Raw genomic sequence first — 20396 nt, 5'->3', positions numbered from 1 at the left:
TATATATTATACTGAGAAAGAGAAAGGAAGCCATACTCCAGAGTGGCTCCTTCCTTCTTGTCTGAATGAATTTCCTCCAGTCCCACATCTGGAAACTTTCCTGGTACCTTGAAAGTTAACAACTTGAACTTCTCAAAGTCAATGGCAGCTGAATTTTCCACGATGATGGTGACCTGAGCTTCATTTAAGACAGTCTGGGGAACTACCCGGAAGATGCCTCCAGCCTCCATAAGCCTTAGGTTGAACTTGGCATTTGCTCCCTTGGAAAAAAAGATAGAAAAGGAGAAGTAGCAAAAGCAGGGGAACAGAGGGCAGGAATAAGAGCTGGGGAGAGGGGAAGAGATGCAACAAAAATTATGGACTCGACTCCTCAACTTGTTTTTTAAAGACTATAAATCATATGCTTCATTGAATATCAACTCTGGGAAAGAAATTGAATGGCTCAGCTTCTTCCCTCTATATCCTAACTCAAACTTCTCTCCCCTAATATAGGTAGTGGCTGCCTAGAATTTTCCCCCAAACCACACTTTTCTCCCAGAAGACAGAAGGTATTTGGACGTACCTGATCAGAGTCATTGACTGTGATCTTGAGACCCCGAAGAATCTCCCCCTCAGATGGGTGTTCATACATTGTCAGTTCAAATGTATTCTGGAGTCCATTTTCTCCATAAAATGTTGGAGGGTGGTTGTTGAGGTCAACTACCCTGATGATCACAGTAGTTGAAGCCTGAGCTTCCAGGATCCCTCTAGAACTGATCTCTGACACCTATAGGAGGGAACACTGGGGGTTCAGGGTTGCCAAGCTAGATCTACTTCAGTATAGACCTTCAACTTGTACCCACATAGATATATTGCGCCTAAACAAATAGACATATGCTTTGTCTTTACATTCCATCCAGTCATCTAGCTGTCCACCTAGGCCATCTAGCCATCTGCTCCTTCTCTCTCCCTGTACCAGTAACTTCCATGCCAGCTCTAGGCTTCTGGACCTCCAGAATCTATGGACTTGGGGGAGTTAAATTACTTGAAACTCTCTCTCTCTCTCTTGAACTAAGCCCAGTTAATGGGAGACTAATTGTTATTAGGTTAACTGGCTCAATTAGTCTACTCTGGCTAGTGGGCCAAGCTGGGGCAAGCTGACCCCAGACACTAGATCATGTTTCATCTTCATATGCTAAACAGTTATCATGCCATCTGCTTGTCAGCTCCTCTGACTTCCTCTCCCACCTTCTCTAATTAAATCAACAATATGGTAGCATTCCTTCTGGAAATTACTGCTCTATATAATAACTCACCATCTTTGCAAGTTACTAAATCCAAACTCCCTTTGCTGGTCTCCCCTATATATGTTGGCTTTCCCATTAGACTCATTTTCATGGGGACAGATAACTCTTAATTGTCTCTTAATTGTATTCTCAGACTTAGCAAAGTGTCTATCACATAGTAAGAACTTAATGCATATTATATTTATATCTAGAATGAATTATTCCAGATTCCTAGATACACAGGCACCCACACAAGTATCAGGATACAGTTTGCAGTGGTAGAGAAACTTCCAAATTTGTAGTCAGATGACCTGAGTGTGAATTCTGACTCTGCCACTTATTAGCTGTTTGATAGTGGGCGCTCTATGATATTATCAGTCACACAAATAATTCTCTCCCAACACCCCTCTTTCTACCCTCAAATTAACAAATATGTATGCAAAACTCCTTGATATATAGGCAGAATAGACACTGACACGTGTTTTGATTTTTAATAAAATCCTAAAAGCCCCTCTCTCCCTCTTACCCACAAACTATCTAATATCTGAAATTCTAGGCTATAAAAGGAATTTCAATATCTCATATATAATTCCCCCTCACCTCCACCCCAGGTAATATGTGGTCACCCCTGGGAAGGGTAACAGCTTGCACCTCATCATCATTTATTCCTCAGTGAGCAAGAATTTTTCTTGGTAACAGGTATTAATTATCAAAGAGTGGGGGATACAAAGGGGAAATTTTAGGAGCTTCTGGGAAAGAGGGATAGAAAGTTAAAGTCACAGAGGTGTTAATTGCATTATATTGGGTTGTTCCCCCAAAGCCAGGCTCTTGAATAGGGCCAGCCTTTCTGGTATTTATGGGAACCTTGGAATATTTAATTAGGTAGCAACAGGCAAGAACAGGACACCCTGCTGCTGTTCCCCACCCATTTCTGGAAAAGGTGTGCCCTTCCCGAATCCCTGAACAAAGATTGGTACTTGGCAAAATTATGACCTTTGTCTGCTCTCAGGGCCTCCAAGAAACCCTTCCTTGTATCCTCTCTTGCTTCCTGGCTTTTCCCTAAGTGTCCAGTTCCTTTCTGCTTTCCAAGACCCTTCTGTTGAAGGGGAAAATCCTCTATTAGTGGAAGGATGGAAAGAAGCTTTTCTCTTTTGGTTTCTAGCTGGGGCAGGGGATAACATGTAAAGGGAGACAGAGTTGAGTAGCTGAGTAAACTCTAGGCGATGACTTCCTTGTCTCTCAGTCTCAGTTTTCTTCTCTGTAAGAGGATTATAAAAATATTTGTGCTGCCTCTTCATAATTTTGTAAAGAACTCTCACAAATATTGGATAAATAGGAGTCATTATGATTATTGAATTCATTTGCTTTGCAGAGTTAGTTATTCAATATTACCCTCCCATCAACCGTACCCAAAGGAAAGAATCTCTAGTGGTAGAATTTTGTGCATTTATGATAGGTTGGGGAAATTCTCTGTGTTCCCTAAATTATATAAGTGACGAGTCATTTGGCATTCCTATAAGGTTACCCTTCTTCAAGTTCCTTAGAATCATTAAAACCTGGTCTCTGAGCCATAAACAGAAATTCAATTAAAGTGAGCAGGAGGTTCATGAGGAGATTCTCTGTTCTTACCTGTACTTTCAGCTCGTATACCTCTTTCTTAAGTTGGCTAGGGGACACTGTGACAGAGATGCCTCCTGTGGTTTCATTGATCCGGAAGGCTTCGTCACTCCCTATTTCAATACAAGATGAATATAGTTCCCCATAGGGTCACAAGAGGAAGACATTCTAATGTTCTCCACGGGGAAGAGGGGATAGAATAAGGGGAACAAATGCTAGAATAAACTCAAGAATTCTCATCAGGAAGAGATTCCAGGGTCCCACTTCTGCAAGCTGACTGTAAACTTAGGGTTTTATAATATGGCAGTGGCTGTACTTGTGTGCATGGCTCAGATTTATAATATTAATGATATTAGGCCACTTGTGGACACCCCCCCACAAAACACCAAAAAAAAAAATCCAACAAATCAACAATAGCAAAAAAATAAAAAAAAATCCCTAAAAACCAAAATAAAACAAAAACTAGATAGAAGCCCCCAAACATAAGGGCAAAGGCAGAAACCATGGTGTCCAGAGTATCTAAACATCATTATCTTCTTCCTTGTATATGAAAAAAGTAAACACGATTGTGTGTGTGTTGTGTATTGTATATATGTAGGGCAATGTTGACTGATACCAAGTTGTCAGCTTTCTTGGAGTAAGCCCGCTGTTCTTCACATTATATCCACTATTTGTGAGAGATTGGTGAATTCTACAGTACCGACCTCCCTGGATGATCCCTACTCAAGAGAAGGAAAAAGCTGATCATTTCTTATTGCTCATAGTCAATATTGAAAGGATATGGACAGGGGCGGCTTGGTGGCACAGTGGATAGAACACTGCCCTGGAGTCAGGAGTACCTGGGTTCAAATCCTCAGGCACTTAATAATTGCCTAGCTGTGTGGCCTTGGGCAAACCACTTAACCCCATTGCCTTGCAAAACAAACAAACAAACAAAAAGAAACAAAAAAAGAAAGGATATGGACTCTTATCTTGTATCATCACTTATTATAAAACCCATTTCTGTTATTGTAGCATTGGAATCTTTGACTCCTACCCATCCATTATCACAGAACTGTAGAACCTCAGTTAGATAGGAGCTATCTAACTTTCTGACCTCAACTTTCTGTGGAATCCCTTAATGACATCTTGTAATAGAAGAACCTTGGGAATTCAGAGTTAGAATCCTTCAATTGCACTTTTTAAAAACCTTGGATTTGGAACTCAGTGACTTTATTCTAATAGTCTACTTGTATTTATAGATTTCCTTCTTGAGCTTTTGCTTATCATTGGGAGTTCTGATGCTCTTGACTCTTGCCGAATCCTAAGCAAAGACTTAATTGAGAAGTGGATGGTATAGGATTGATTGGTGGTGGGGGTGCTGGTATGATAGAACACTATAGTTTATGTGTCTGGGTGAGTGTAAAGAGAAGAATTTGGGGGTATAAGTTGTTGTATGTTTATGTATGGAAAGGTTCATGTATTTATGTTGTATATGAGCATATGAATGCTATAATGCTGATAAGAGGAATCTTTGAGTGTGCATGTGAACACAGGATAGAATGTAAGTTATTTGAGGATGGGACTATTTTTCATTTTATTTTCATAGCTCTATGACTGATTAATAGACACTTAATAAATGTATTAGCTTATATTAGATTGAAGGCCAGTGGGTATGATTTATGTGAGATTGTGAGATTATTATAGAATAAAAATATGAGAATTTGGGGCATATGAATATATGTGTATATGAATGTGAAAAGAGAACAGGCTGTAAGGTCTTTGAAGTCAGGGTCTATTTTTTGTCTTTGTATCCTCAGTCCTTAGATGCTTGTCATGGAGTAAGCATTTAATAATGAATTGAGTATGAAGAAGCCAGAATTGAGGAAAAAAACTATATAGTAATTAATGTTTTGAGTAGTTTAGTGCTCCATGGACTAGTGTAGCTCTTGTTTTTGTAATTTTGTATACCAGTTCTTTAAATGGAAAGCTAGAATCCAAAGAATTTATGCTTCAAACATTTCCCAGAGCTCACCATTCACAAGCTTGTAGAGCACCATATTAGAGTTACCCCGATCACCATCTATAGCAACCACTGTCAGGATCTCTGTCCCCTGGAAGAAAATAGAGAGCAGCTGCATTAATGAAAAGAGAGAGAAAGAGAGATTCTTGAATTCCACAGTACAGGCATCTCCAGAGTATCCCTACTCAAGAGAAGGAAAAGGCTGATCACTTTTTCTTTATCATAATCAATATACAGGGGATATGGACTCTTATCTTGCTTACCACTTACTATAAAATCCATTTCCATCATTGCAGTACTGGAATAATCTTTGACTCCTACTCATCCATTGTCACAGAATTATAGAATCATGACCTTAATCTGAAGCATGAATTCCTCTACAAAATTCCTAAAAAGCCCATCCTCTTATTGAATTTCTACTTGATCAGGACACTTCTGATCGGACCATTCCAATTTGAGACAGCTCTAATCCTTGGGGAGGTTTATTTTTAAAATATTTAACCAAAATCAATTTCTTGAAAACTTTTACTCTTTAACCTCCTTCTGCATCCTGGGTCCAATAAAATTACTTTAATCATCCCCAAATCATTAAATCCTTCCACATGGCAGCCCTTCAAATATTTTAAGATGATTTTCATATTTCTCCTTAATTTTTTTTCTATAGGTTCAATGTATTCAATTGTTTTTTCTTTTACTTTATCTTTTTTCATCCTTTTATTTAAATTTCTCCTCTCTTCTCTTCTTTCCTTTCTTTTACCTTTCTTCCCCTTTTCTTCTTCTTCCTTTCCCTTTCCCTTTCATTCTCTTCCATTTTCCTTTCTTTCCCTTCCCTTCTCTTTTTTCCTTCCTTTCCTCTCCCTCCTCTTATTCATTTTCCCACTCATTGTTATATAATACAGAACAGGATTTTGGGAGGGTGAGGAATTAAAAAACAGGTAATTTTGCTGGAATAACCATAGAATTATAGAATTAGAAAATACTTTAGAAAAAAATTTAATTCAATACCCTCATTTCATAAAATAAAGACTGAAGTTCAGAGAAAGTGACTTAAGATCAGATAAATGAATAATGTATTGTCAATCTTGTGCTCTATTCATAAAATCAAACCAACTTCCAAGGGGATTATAAGAATAGCACATAGTTTGCCCACAACAGATAGAGGATGTAATTGTTCAAAAGAATTGATGAAGGTCTTAACTGTCTGCTTGAGTCTTCCAAAGATGGTTAAAAGGGAACTAAAGACTAACCTGAATTCCTTACCAGTTTTGCCAGGGTCAGGTATCCCTTCCAAAAGATAGTTTCACTCACCGGATGGGAATCCTCATAGACATATCCATAATATGGTGTGCCAACAAAGATGGGATCTGTGTCCTGGGCATCATCCACATTGATGGTGATGGTAGTGGTGGCTGAGAATATCACATAATCTCCTCGGAGCTTCCCTCCACCATCCTGGAGGAAGAGACAGAATCAGAACTGTTTTGTTAGGCAGATAATTTCCACTATGAGACAATTAGCAAAAAAGAGCATCATAGTTAAGTATTTAATTATATAAGCCTATAAATGCTGAGAGATCATGAGAGTGGGGCAGATATCAGTGAGAGCTGGAACAGTCAGAGGAGACTTCATGGGGGTGGTATAAACTGGGTACTGAGGAAAGGGTAGACTTTGCTTAGGTAAGGATTATATGGAAAGAAAAAATAAACATTAATGAAGGAATATGGATAAATTAGAAGACAGTATTCAATGTTTGGTTAATCTTTAGTGGGTGTACTCCTTCTATCAGTTGGGATGGTTTGGTGATGTAGTAGATAGAACATTGGTCTTGGAGTCAGGAGGACCTGACTTCAAATCTGACCTCAGACATTTGACACTTACTAGCTGAGTGACCTTGGGTAAGTCACTTCACCCTGACTGCCTCACATTCATGGTCATCTCCAGTCATTCTGATTCATATCTGGCCACTGGACCCAGATGGCTCTGGAGGAGAAAGTGAGGCTGGTGACTTAGTATAGCTCCCCCCTCACTGAACTCCAGTTCACGAACTTGTTATGGCTCAAGTCCCTAATGTATGGTCATCTTGGAGAACGAGGACAAACATCATCATCATCATCATCATCATCATCATCAGTAGCCACAAAGATCTTTTCTTTCTCTTCCTTCCTCCTTTATAAAGTACCACACCCTTATTGCGGGAGCTCTGCCCAAAGGAATACAAATTGTGATTGCTGAAATCTGGCAGGAGATCTTGGGGTTTACCCACTCTGGCTCTCATTGATGGGCTAACAATAGGCTCCAGGTCAAACCCCACTTGGTCATTGTTTGGGCCTGATTGACTCAGAGTGAATGTAAATAGCAATTATTTTTATTTTGACCAGAAGCCTTGAGGGTCTTCCCCTACCAAATTGATTTTTTTGACTAGGTAAAAGAGGACATTCTTTGCTTCATTTCTTTTTTACCTACCCTTAATCATTGCATAGGCATTACTGCAGTCAAACCTGTTAAAGATCGGAACTTAAAAAAAGCTAAGGTCTCCCATTACCTCCAAAGTCGTCTCCAGTTGTCCTGATCCATCTCTGATCATTGGACCTAGATGACTCTGGAGGAGAAGACTAGTGACTTTGCACAGCTCTCCTTCACCTAAATCCATTTCACCTCCTAATGTCATGGTCCTCTTTGAGAATGAAGGATAAACAGCGACAACCACAATGATAATTTTACTGATCTCATTCATATTTTCTCATCTTCTCATGGTTTTGTCCATATTTTTAATAAAAATAACTAGCATTTATATGGTATTTTAATGTTTACAAATCTTATCTCATATATAATGGACATACCATACACTTTCTAGAGTTGTTTTTTTCTTCTGATTCTAAGAATATCATTTTAGCCTGTGGATGGGCTGTGCCTTTTATCATTTGCTCTTGTTCCTTGACTGGCTGACTTCTTTTTCCTAATCACACATTTCCTGGATGGTATTCATTTTTTTCCCATTGAAGATTTTTATTTATTTTGAGTTTTACAATTTTTCCCCTAATCTTACTTCCCTCCCCCCACCCCCCACCCCCCAGAGAAGGCAATTTATCAGTCTTTACATTGTTTCCATGGTATACAATGATCTAAATTGAGTGTGATGAGAGAAAAATCATACTGGATGATATTCTTTATATCCCTTCTTAAGAACAAGTCATACCTAGTATCATACTGTAACCTTCCTATGTACACTAATATTTATTTCTTACTTATTTGGGTTCCCTACAATTGGATTCTTTGGAGATCATGGTGTTTCCTCACTCACAACCAAATTTGATCTCCAAAAGAATATTGGTATTATAAAGAGTGTCAAAGAGGTATATATATGGAGTATATTATGGGTAAGAAAGAGGGAAGTAGAAGAGAAGTAAGGTGATATCATTGAAAGAGCACTCGAGTTTGGAGTCGAAGGACCTGGGCTCAAACTCTAACTCTGATCTTTTCTATCTGTGTGACCTTGGACAAATCACTTAAGTGATCTCAGTTATCATCTATAAAATGAAAGAGTTTGGACTATATAGTTTCTGGAGATCCTTCCAGTCCTAAAATCTTTGATTCTATCATTTTGGGAAAGAAAGTAAAATGAGAGAAGGAAAAAAAGCAGTGAATTTGGGGAGAATTAGATAGTACAGCAACGAAACATCCAAAGGGGATGACATGTTGGATTTCACTTTTTGCCACAAAGCAGGATAACTGGTGTTACAAAATTAGGTTCAATTCCCTCTCTTAAAAATGGGGGGTGGTTAGAGAATTTCTGAGGTCTTTTTTTGTTCCAGGACATTAGAAGTCCATTCTACAACAGTACAAAGTAAAGTCACCTAGACAGGAATGGACATTGTGCAGAGAAGGGATAGTGAGGAAACTTACCTTTCCCAGGGGAGAGGGAGGGAACACTTTTTGGGGGGAGATAGATTTTCTGCCTTGATGTTTTGTCCTTCATTCTTTTTTTAAAAAAGGTTTTTGCAAGGCAAATGGAGTTAAGTGGCTTGCCCAAGGCCACACAGCTAGGTCATTATTAAGTGTCTGAGGCTGGATTTGAATTTAGGTATTCCTGACTCCAGGGCCGGTGCCACCCAGCTGCCCCTTGTCCTTCATTCTTGAAGAAGACTATAGCATCAGGGAGAAGATGCCATGACTATCCCTTCTAGCTTTAAGTCTATGACCCTATAATTCTGGCTTATAATGGGGGCTTTAATGAATTGGGTTTGAGTGAGGGAGGCTGTGCTAAGTCACCCCAGACTCACTTTCTCCTCCAGAATCATCTGGGTCCAGATAGGGATCAGAATGACTGGAGATGGTCCAGGATACAAGACAATCAGGGTTAAGTGACTTGCCCAAGGTCACACAGCTAGTAAGTGGCAAATGTCTAAGGTTGAATTTGAGCTCCTTTCCTCCTGACTCCAAGACCAGTGCTCTATCCACTATGCCACCATGCTGCCCAGCTTCCTAGAAGAGTAGTAGCTCAATGACACTTTTACTTTGTAGTCAGCAGTATGTTACACTAGAAAGACTCTGGGTCAAAAGACCTTGGTTCAAATCTCACTCCTGGTGTTTAAAGCTATAAGAGAGTCACTCAATCTTCCTGCACTTGTTTCCAGATCTGTAAAAGCAAGAAATTGGATAGGATGATCTTGAGGGTTCTTTTTGAGGCTCCAGATTAATGATCCCTGATCTAGATAGAGACTTACTACAGTAGAGTTCATTGACTCTCAATTTTCATACTTAACCCATTGCACTATGCTTGTCTTGTATTTCCCCATTTTTGATTTTAGGAAAGGGAGCAAGAAGGGTCATAATATTGTAGTTCAAGAGCTAGAAGGTGACTCAAGAAGCTGACTCAGAGGACATTTTGGTTATTACCCTTCTTTGACATGCCTGGAAATGATATCCAAAGAGATTAAGTGACTTGTACAAGGTCACAAATGTAGTCAAGTGTCAGACGCCAGACCCAATATGCATTCCATTATGTCTTTTTGTATGTTTCCTTTATTCTGAATGAGGAAGCAATATTTAAAGAGAAGAGCTATACGGGCTGCCTCAATCCATAATGCTCATCCTTCAAAACCTTGATGATCCTTTTGATCTTTTCCCATCCCATCCTGTCCTACCTGCCTCCTCTAAGATGTAGGCACACAGATTATTCTGTGCTCTGGATCCCCACAGCTGCCACCTCAGATTTCCAAAGAAAGTGCCTGTATTACCTTGGCTATGACAGTGATGAAATGAGTTCTTGACTTCTCATAATCCAGAATGGCTCCAGCTCTAATGCGTAGCACTCCGCTATGGCGGTCCATTGAAAACTTGGTGTGGAGATTCTGTAACAAGAAGTGGGAAGAGGGGAATGATGCAGTCTTTGAGGCTTGAACCATATTCCTTTGTGAGGACAGGGTCCCCACAATGAAACTCTTTCACCTCCCATCCAGTTCAATAAAATAGAGTTAAAAGGAAGGCCACTCGAACCCCAACATGTTTCCTCTTGGGAAGACATGGCCATGTTGATCTGAGTGTGGACTATGCCAGGAGAAATATGCTTGGCAAACAGTATAGGGCAGCAGAAAGTGTGATGGATTTAGAAAGAGAAGATCCAGATCAAATACTATTTCTGTCAATTAATACCTGTATGACCTTAGGCAAATCATTTAACTTTTCAGGGCCTCTGTCTCTTCATTTTTTTTTAGGTTTTTTTTTTTTTTTTGCAAGGCAAATGGGGTTAAGTGGCTTGCCCAAAGCCACACAGCTAGGTAATTATTAAGTGTCTGAGATCAGATTTGAACCCAGGTCCTCCTGACTCCAGGGCCCATGCTTTATCTACTGCGCCACCTAGCCACCCCTGTCTCTTCATTTTTAAAATGAGGGAGTGGAGTAGACCCAATAGCCTCTAAGATCCCTTCTAGCTTTAAGCCTATGACCCTATAATTCTGGCTTTTAATGGGGGCTTTAAAAATGCTTGTTGATTGATTGTTCCTAATTTATATCTTCATATACTCTCTTTACAGAATCAGTAAGCGTTAGAACTAAAAGACATCTTTTAGCTAGAATATATTCTCTCTCTCTCTCTCTCTCTCTCTCTCTCTGTCTGTCTCTCTCTGTCTCTGTCTCTGTCTCTCTCTCTTTGGTTTTGTTGAGGCAGTGGGGTTAAGTGACTTACCCAAGGTCACACAGCTAGTAAATATCAAGTGTCTGAAGTTAGATTTGAACTCCTGTCTCCAGGGTTGCTGCTTTATCCATTGCACCACCTCTCTGTCCATATATTCTTTAAATTACAATGGAAAACATGATTTGCTGTCACAATTCCACCTCCTACAGGCAGTATTCCCTAATCACTCCAGCCCAAAGTTCTTTTCTTCCTCTGAAGTACATATCTAAATACCAATATGATATTTAACATCAATCTTTTTCTTGCCTGTTAACTTTTCTCGAGCATTTAATTCCCCATTTGATTTTTAATTGCCTGAAGACAGGGATCAAAGATTATATTCTTGCTTAATTCAGGGTTTTGCATGTATCTTCATGGACCCATTGACTCTTGTAGCTGAAGCCTAGATTCCTCCTTCTAGACAACTGCTAATGCCCTGGACTGTAATCATCCAGGACTTCAAGACCCCACTTTTGGATGTATTTCTCTTTCTGGGTCCTAAACTGAGCAGAGGGCAACAATTGAAGCATGATAAAGAGCCATAAATAGTGTCCATTCCACCGGCCATTTTTGATGGTTTTAACAATTCAGCAAACAACACCCATTGCACCCTGTTAGCAGTGATGACTAAATGAGAGACCAAAATTTCTTTTCTTTTCTTTTCTTTTTTTTTTTTTGTTCTTGGTGCCAGGCAAGCATTTTCCCCAGAGCAAAAGTCTTGCTGAAGAAATAAATGCATGTACTAAAGTCAGTGAGCTAATGATGTAGCCTGACTATTTTTCCCCTGGACAAGCCTTTGGTGATTTTCCCTTTCTGATTTCTTACAGAATAGGGATTCTATATTCCTTGGCTCACAGATTGAGAGTTGGAAGTGATCTTCTATTTTCACAATTTATAGTTGTGGAAACTGAGGCCAAGGAAGTGCCTAAGGTCAAATGACTGCCCATGGTCATCCACCTAATACATGACAGAGTCAGGATTTGAACCTCTCATTCCAAATCTAGCATGATGATTCTTTGTATTTGTCTCTCCAAGAAGACCCTTGGAAAATTGGCACCAGGTAAGCATGCAAAATAAAACCTCATGTATCCAAAAACCTCAGGGGATTAGTCATAGGTTACAGGTTTTCTTAGAAAAGTTCTAAACCAGTGGTGTCAAAATCAAATAGAAACTGGACTGCATATTGACTTAGAAAGACACTAATATCTATATTGCATTGTATATTTTTTTTATTTTAAAAAATATTTCCCAATTGCATTTTAATTTGCTTCTGGAATTTTTCCAGTAGTATCTCAGCTTGTGAGTTTGACATCTCTAATTTTGACCAGTCCTCTCATTTTACAGGTAAAGAAACTGAGGTCATAGAGAAAGTAAGTAGCTTAGATGAGATGAGACCCAGGTCCTTTGAATACAGATCCAGCACTCTTTTCATTTGTCTTTTGTCATTCTGGTGAGTTATTTTTTTTCAGGAAGTTAAAAAACTTCCCCTCTTTTAGAGGCCACACCTTTGAAACATTTTAAATTGTTTTATTTATACTCTAACCAAAATAGGGCTTAAAGCATAAGTGATCCATGTTCTGCTAATAAAATCATGGTCCTTTCAAAGTACTTCAACTGTATATTACTTCATGTAACTATACATTTCTAAAATATATCATATGCTCCCTTGCCAGCTTAAACAGAGAACACAACTTGCTTTACTGTTTTTCTCAATGTCAGGCCATTTTAATGAAAATCCATTAAAGTAATATCTTAAATATAGATATAAACTCAGGACCCACTGAGATATGTAGAACTATTTGTTTCTTCATGAAATGACCTCAGACTGGGCAGAATTATGAAACTACAAGTCTGGTTTTTTTTCCGAATGATTTTTCCCCCTTCTCACAGACAATTTGAAAACTAAAAGGGAGCTCAGAGATCATTTAGTGGAATAGTTTCCAATTTATGGACGTCACTAAAAAGTCTATGAATAGATAAAAATAATAATAACAGTAGCTAGCATTTATATAATATTTGTAAAATTCTTTACAAACATTATCATATTTGATCCTCACAACAACATCGGAATTGTTATCCCCATTTTACAGATGAGGAAACCAAAGCAATAAGAGGTTAATTGATTTGCCCAGGGTCACACAGCTAGTTAAAGTCTCAGGTCTTCTTGACTCCAGGTATAATGTCCCATACATAGTTTTTAAAATGCCACTAAAACTTCTGGGATATCAGATGTTTATATAAAATATATAAGCATGTTGGAGCAGCTAGGTAGCACAGTGGATAGAGTACTGGCCCTGGAGTCAGGAGGACCTGAATTCAAATCCAGTCTCAGATGAGCAGTTTCTAATAACCACTTAGCTATGTGACCTTGGGCAAGTCACTTAACCTCATTACCTTGCCAAAAAACCCTCAAAACACACACACACACACACACACACACACACACACACACACACAAATGCATATTTTTGATTCCATACATAAATAACTATACCTTCTTTCAACTAAATACTATGTCTCACAAAAATTGGGGGCAGTTATTACAGTCATTCATACTCACAGATAATGAGCTATTGGACCATTTTCTGAGATCAAGGCTACTCACAAAATTTCAGAGAAAATTGGAGAGAGAGAGAGAGAGAGAGGAGGATATCTCTACCAAGCTTTAGCTGCCAAGATAATGTAGAAAGAGCAGAGGAGTGCCCTAAGTGGGGAGAAGGTTAGTGCTGGCATTCTAAATTTAAGAAAAAAGAGGAAGGAGAGAAAGAGGACATAAAATAATGGCTCTGGGCTAGGGATACCAGAGCACATGATATTGGGATCTGAAACCAAAAAAGGGTCTTATAGGTCATCAAGTCCCAAACTCTCATTTTGAGGAAATGGAGGCCCAAAGAAGTCTAATGAGACTATCAAAGGTAAGACAGTTAATGTCTTTGATGGGAATCCAACACAGTTCTTCCTAACTCCTGAGTCCTACCTCTATCCCATCCAACCTCTTCACTTCATATATGAGGACAGGGAATCAATTCTCTCCTTAGGACAGGAATTGAGGTTTATAGCTAAAATGCATTTCGTAAATGTTGAAAGTAAGATTTGAACTAAGGATTTTTTAACTTCAAATTCAAATCCTCACTTATGCACTGTACCACAATGTCTCTGCAATCCCCTGGGAAACTGAAATCTTTTCTTGCCTGATTACTAGGCTAAAAGCATAGGAGTAGAATTAGAACATAGATTATTATTTTTTAAATTTATTTATTTTTTATTAAAGATATTATTTGAGTTTTATGATTTTTCCCCCATCTTACTTCCCCCCCCCCCATGGAAAGCAATCTGTGAGTCTTTACTTTGTTTCCATGTTGTACATTGATCCAATTTGAGTGTGATGAGAGAGAAATCATATCCTTAAGGAAGAGACAAAAATTCTAAGAAATAACAAGATCTGGCAATAAGATATCTGTTTTTTTTCCCCCTAAATTAAAGGGAATAGTCCTTGGACTGTAGAACATAGATTATTAAGTATCTAAATCACGACTGGAACTCAGATCCCTTGACTCTAAAGTCAGCAATCTGTCCACTGAGCCACCTAAGGGCCTGGGGTCAGTCACCTACTTTGGAGAGCCCTTTGCCTGGATCCACTGGTGTAGAGTAGGGCAGAGGGGACTTACACCGCCTAGCCAGGGTTAGAGCAGTGAATGGCAGAAAGGCTGCATGGAAGACCTGGGTTTCCAGAAGAATCTAGTTGAGAACTCTAGTGTGTTCAACTGAGGGTGCTCAGGACTATTCCAGGCAGAAGTGGTACCGGGTACCTAGTCTAATGCCATTTCTTCACGCTCCCTTCTGGGTATGTTTCCTCTCCCCAGATTTTTAGGTCTAGTCATGGGTTACTTTCACCCATTTGTCCAAGGACTCCTCTCCCTATATAAAGCTTTCTATGAAGCTTTCTTATGATGCTGACCTGAGGCTTGGGTCTACCCAGCTGGTGGTAAAACTATATCCCCCCCCCCCCAACTACAAATTCATTTCATTTGTGTCTGACTCTTCCTGATCCTATTTGGGGTTTTCTTTGCAGAGATTCTAGAGTGAATTGCCACTTCCTTCTCTAACTCATTTTTACAGATGAGGAAACTGAGGTAAAGAAGGTTACGTGATTTTCCCAGGGTCACCCAGCTAAATAATGTCTGAGGCCACTTTTGAACTCAGGCCTTCCTCACTCTATCCACTATTTTTCAAATATATGTGGCTGTTGCAATGATGAACAATGTACAAATTAATTTAAAAACATTCATTTGAAAGTGCCACTTTTTGTACTCCTTCAACAGATACAAATACCGCTAGCATTTTCAGAGTCCACAATATACCTTGAAATATCCATCCATATACTTGAAAGACTGGGGATGACTGACCCAGTGCAATCTCCTTATTTTACAGAGTAGCAAACTGGGTCCCAGACATATGACATCTTTTTATATTATACTTCCTTTTTTTCTCCCTGTTGGCCTTTTAGCTTTTTCCTTCACTGCTTTAAGGTGCCTGCGGGCATCCTTTATATTCGTTGCTTTTTATTTGCTATGTGGGTTGGGAAGCCAGATTACCCAAGTAGTTAGAGCTGTGCAAAAGTAAATAGGTTCTGAGTGAAGGATGGATGGCCTTTTCCGAGTCAAATTTATTTGTAACTTGTCTATTTTGACTGTTTAGAGTCTTTTATCTTTTGCTGCCTTTTATTTCTAGATTCTTTGTTTCCTACAATGTCTAAAATGTATGGTTCCCTACAATATCTAAAATAATGCTGAGATTAAAATACAGTAGGGGCTCACAAATATCTCTGAATTGAATTTTTTGGTGGGAGTAAGAATGTTGGCCTGTGCCTTTAAACTGATATTCGTTGGCTCATAAAGTCTCTCGCCTGGCTTTCCACTCATATAAAGGATTACCTTTAATCTGCACTGAACTACTCAGCTCTGACCCATTTCTGTCCCTATCCTCCACCCTCTCCCCAGGCCCTTGATTGCCAAATGGCTTTGATTGCTGAGTAGGGATTACTGAAAGCAAAACTGTTGGGCAGATTAGACGTCTCCCCTCCCTATTTAGCCTGCCACAAACACTTGGGAATAGGCTGCTTCAACTTTCTTTCTTTTTTCCATTTCCCCCAAATTCTCTCAGATATAGTAGTTTAGTCCCAAATAATTTTTGTCTTAATGCTTCCTCTTGATGTCTGACAGAGAAAAGCCTACCCAAATCCATCTCAAAAGGCTGCCTAAGGCAAAGAGGGGCCTTAGAGGTAGAATTGGATATACTTTCACCTGAAGGCAAAAACAGCTAGCTAGTCAGGAAGGTGGGCAGCTGGCAGACGGTGCCAGTGGGAGTCCAAGGTATAACTGGACAGTGTTTGCATTCCTCTAGGAAGAAAGAACATGGATGAGATTCTTATATTGACTAAGGACTGAGAAAACCTCAGAGGTCCTGATTATAGGATTCTAAGATTCTGTATGTATCAGAAAGAACTCTGGACTGGCAGTCAGGCGACCAGACACTGAAAACTAAACATAGAAGTCCAGACAATCTCTCTTAAAGTCCCTCTATCTTTCTGGGCTTTGGTGTCTTTTTCTCAGAAATGAAGGGGTTGGTGGTACCCGGATACCTCTAACACCTTATGATGATATCATAGGTGGAAGTTACAGAAAATTTTATCAAGAAAGTGGTACTGAAGCTGGATCTTGAAAGATGGTCTAGGGGAGGCTAGGTGGTACAGTGAAAAGAGCACTGGCCCTGAAGTCAGGAGGACCTGAGTTCAAATCCGACCTTAGATACTTAATAATTAATCTAGTTGCATGACTTTGGACAAGTCACTTAATCCATTGCCTTTCAAAGACCAAATAAATAAATAAAATAATAAAAAAAGAAAGATGGATTAGAATTCAGATAGGTGAAAGGAAAATAGTTCAGAAGTGGATTGAATAGGAGCAGGTTTGAAGACACACAGACAAGAAATATCATGATCTGTCTGGGACCAGAGAAGACAGTGGTCTGGTTTGAAGATTATTTGGCTTGTGGTGTTGGAGGGAAAAAGGGAAGGAATAGTCAATGGCACAGTCCTACCATGATCAGGTTAGCTGATCAGAACCTTGACTTGACCTGATTGTAGCACCCTGAGCCAGTTTGGACTTTCCCTTGCATTTACCCATCCTGAGTCACATTGCTTTAGGGCTTCCTCCAGCTCTCTGCTAATCTGTTAGTGAGTGTTGATGATTTAGTATACTAACCCTCCCAAGGGAGTTATTTGCATTCTGTTGGAGCCATGGGCAAATCCAAATGAATGAAATTAATAGTGGGAATTTCAGGCCCTGTTGGTACATCAACAAGGCATAATTTGGGGGCAGAACTGAAAATGGGGGTGGGGGTTTCAAATAACTTCATGTAAATTTTAACTTTATGGGGCTAGATTATAAAGTTCTTCCTGGATGACTCTAAAGCCCAAAATCAGAAGAGGAGTGGACTGTTATTTGGAGGAAGGAGCAGTGGGGAATAATTGAAGTTGAAAGAAATTAAAGTGCAAAAACACTCCATAATTTCCTACAGTGAATGGATTGGTGATTTCTACAAGGGTAACAGTCAAGGAGGTCTTCTCACAATATTTTTTTGTCCTAACTATGAACTAAGGGTATGGAATAAAGGCAAATTCATTGAACAAGGAAGGAGGGTGTGATTCTGTATGCTTTAGGAGGCTGTCTAGACCAATTTGGGTCCAAATTCCTCAACTCATCCTTTCCCTTCGCAGGATTCTTTCTGGAAGAAGAATGAGTTGATCCTCCAGAGAAAATTTCCTAATTATTCTTTTAGGGGGATTAGGAATACAGGGCTTTAAGGGAATATGGGAACTGTCTAGAACCAGTCTTACTTAGGGAAGGGGAACTCCTATATGAGCTAGCTTCTTGTCTAATTTCTTGGAACATGTGAGGTATATACCCTCACCTCTATGACTTGGTTCATACCATTCCCAAATGTCCTGAATCTTTGCCATTCCTCTCCCTAGGCTATTTGAGTCCCATCTGGCCTTCAAAGTCCAGGTGAAGTCCCAACTATCCCAAAAAGCCTTCCTTGAGAACTCCAAACTACAAGAATATCTCTTTTGTGATCTCTGACAACCACTCCCAGTCAGGGAACTCTCTAAGATATTGTTATAAATAAGTTGTTTGGAGTTAAATAAGAGATCCAAAAATCCACATAACTTTAGGGATAGAAACTATAATGGTGGTTTCACTAATAGAAGGAACTTATAGGCGAGAAAACTTCTGCCAATACAGGTTGGAACCTTCTCTGGACTTTGAATTATGTAGAGCATTGAAAAGTTAAGTGACTTGCTCAGGGTCACTGAGTCAGTTGTGTCAGAGGCAGGGATTGAGATCAACTCAAGCCAAGAATGTTAAGAATGGCTTTCTTGGGGCAGCTAGGTGGTACAGTGGATAGAACACCGGCCCTGAAGTCAGGAGTTCAAATCCAGCCTCAGACACTTAATTATTACCTAACGGTGTGATCTTGGACAAGTCACTTAACCTGACTGCTTTGCAACCCCCCCCCAAGAAAAAAGAATGGCTTTCTTCTTTCTTCTCTCCTTCCTCCCCTCCTCCCCTCTCCCCCATCTCTATCTGTCTCTGTCTTTGGTTTTTGTAAGGCAATGAATTTAAGTGATGACCAAAAAATCACACAGCTCGGGAATTTTAAGTGTCTGAAGCTGGATTTGAACTCAGGACTTCCTGACTCCAGGGCCAGTGCCCTATCCAATGCCCTTCAAGGTTGGTTTTCTAATCACTGTACCACATACCTTCTAAATACAAGATCAAGTCTAAAACATTTTAGATGTTAGATTCGCATAATAATAGACTTTTACATCATGGCATCCTTTTACATCAAGGCTCAACAAAGTTGAAACTTCCTAACCTTTGTGTAGCTAGTCTGTCAGAGATGGAACCAAAACACAGATCTCTCGATGATTAGTTCAGTACTTCTTGGATTCCCCTATGAGGTACTGGGGGTACAGTGAATAGAATACTGGGCCTGGAATCAAGAGGACCTGAGTTAAAATCTAGACTGTGTGACTTATGTTTGACTAAACTTTAAACTTACTCACTTTTTCTCCTCTGACTCAGTTTCATGTAAAATGAGGATATCAACAATATTTTCCTTCTAGAGTTGTTGTGAGGATCAAATGAGATGATATTTGTCAAACAGTTTAATAAACAATATGTTCTTTCCCCTTGAATGACTTGTAATGCCTCCAAGGATACACATCTTCTCTTATATATCTAAGGGGGAGGAGTCCTGGAATCTTTGGTAATATTGGAAATGAGAAGCATCTACTTGGGGAGAATTAGAGATTGAGGCCAAGAAATAGACTAAGCCCAAGGCTCTGATCCATCCCCAGGGTCTTACCTGTAGAAAATAGGTGATGCTTCCTCCAGATCCAGTATCCCTGTCCACAGCTTGAACCTTAAAGATGCTGCTCCCTGCAGGTGTGTCCTATAGAAGGGGCCACAGAAACACATTGGGGTCTTAGTTCCAGCACCTGAACAACCCTTGGGTAATGAAAGAGCTGGGTAGAGTCTTTCCCCTTCCCCACCTCCATTAGACACAGAGAAAAGAAAGGACTAAAAGAAGGACTGAAAGGGTAGGGGGCCTGAAGTAAGAGAGCTAAGACAGATAAGCAGGTCCAATGTTTATGGACATCCATCTATAATGAATGACTACAATGCAGGGGAATGAGAAGAAAGAAAAAGTGGGAAGAAAGGAAACAAGAAAAGGGACAAGAGAAATACTTCACAAAGGAAGGAGTGGGGGTAGCTAGGTGGTACAGGGGATAGAGCACTGGCCCAACTCAGATCTGGATTCAGACACTTAAAAATTACATAGTTGTATGACTTTGGGTAAGTCACTTAACCTTGTTGATTGCAAAAAATCTAAAAAAACAGTATGCTAAAAAAAACAAGGGAATGAGTGAGGGACTGGGAATGAAAATGAAAGAATGAGAAGAGTATGGAAAAAAGCTGTCAAGGGGAAAGAGTGAGGGACCTTACTTTGCTTGCTCCAATCATCCCTCAACCCATTCAAATCCAAAGGCCCTTTCCTGTTCAGAGCCAAAGCACAAGTTAGTATGTCCAAATCCCTTTATTCAACTGCTTGATTCTCTTTGCGTGAATTATTTATTACTCACCTCAGGGACAAGGATAATGTAGGGTGTGTTGACGAACTGTGGGGCTTCATCATTGGCATCAGTCACTAGAATCAGAACTTTCTCTGCTACCTGGGGATGGCAGAGAGAACATGGATTGAGGAGCCATACTGA

The 20396-nt window shown here is 39.6% G+C and overlaps 1 protein-coding gene across 1 annotated transcript in view; it reads right to left on the bottom strand.

The window, feature by feature from the left end:
• Positions 1 to 20396, bottom strand: part of CDHR1 (cadherin related family member 1) — a 48195-nt gene that overhangs the window by 12266 nt on the left and 15533 nt on the right. Inside the window, exons 5-12 of the mRNA XM_074231866.1 lie at positions 20265 to 20354; positions 19487 to 19573; positions 10122 to 10235; positions 6193 to 6336; positions 4897 to 4975; positions 2895 to 2995; positions 563 to 766; positions 108 to 260 (exon numbers count right to left, since the gene is read on the bottom strand). Of these exons, the coding sequence (XP_074087967.1) occupies positions 108 to 260; positions 563 to 766; positions 2895 to 2995; positions 4897 to 4975; positions 6193 to 6336; positions 10122 to 10235; positions 19487 to 19573; positions 20265 to 20354 (972 nt within the window). The remainder of the gene's footprint in view (positions 1 to 107; positions 261 to 562; positions 767 to 2894; positions 2996 to 4896; positions 4976 to 6192; positions 6337 to 10121; positions 10236 to 19486; positions 19574 to 20264; positions 20355 to 20396) is intronic.

This window comes from Macrotis lagotis, chromosome 4, assembly GCF_037893015.1.
Source record: "Macrotis lagotis isolate mMagLag1 chromosome 4, bilby.v1.9.chrom.fasta, whole genome shotgun sequence".
NCBI classification, from domain to species: Eukaryota; Metazoa; Chordata; class Mammalia; order Peramelemorphia; family Peramelidae; genus Macrotis; species Macrotis lagotis.
This window is presented reverse-complemented; position numbering and strand designations above follow the sequence as displayed.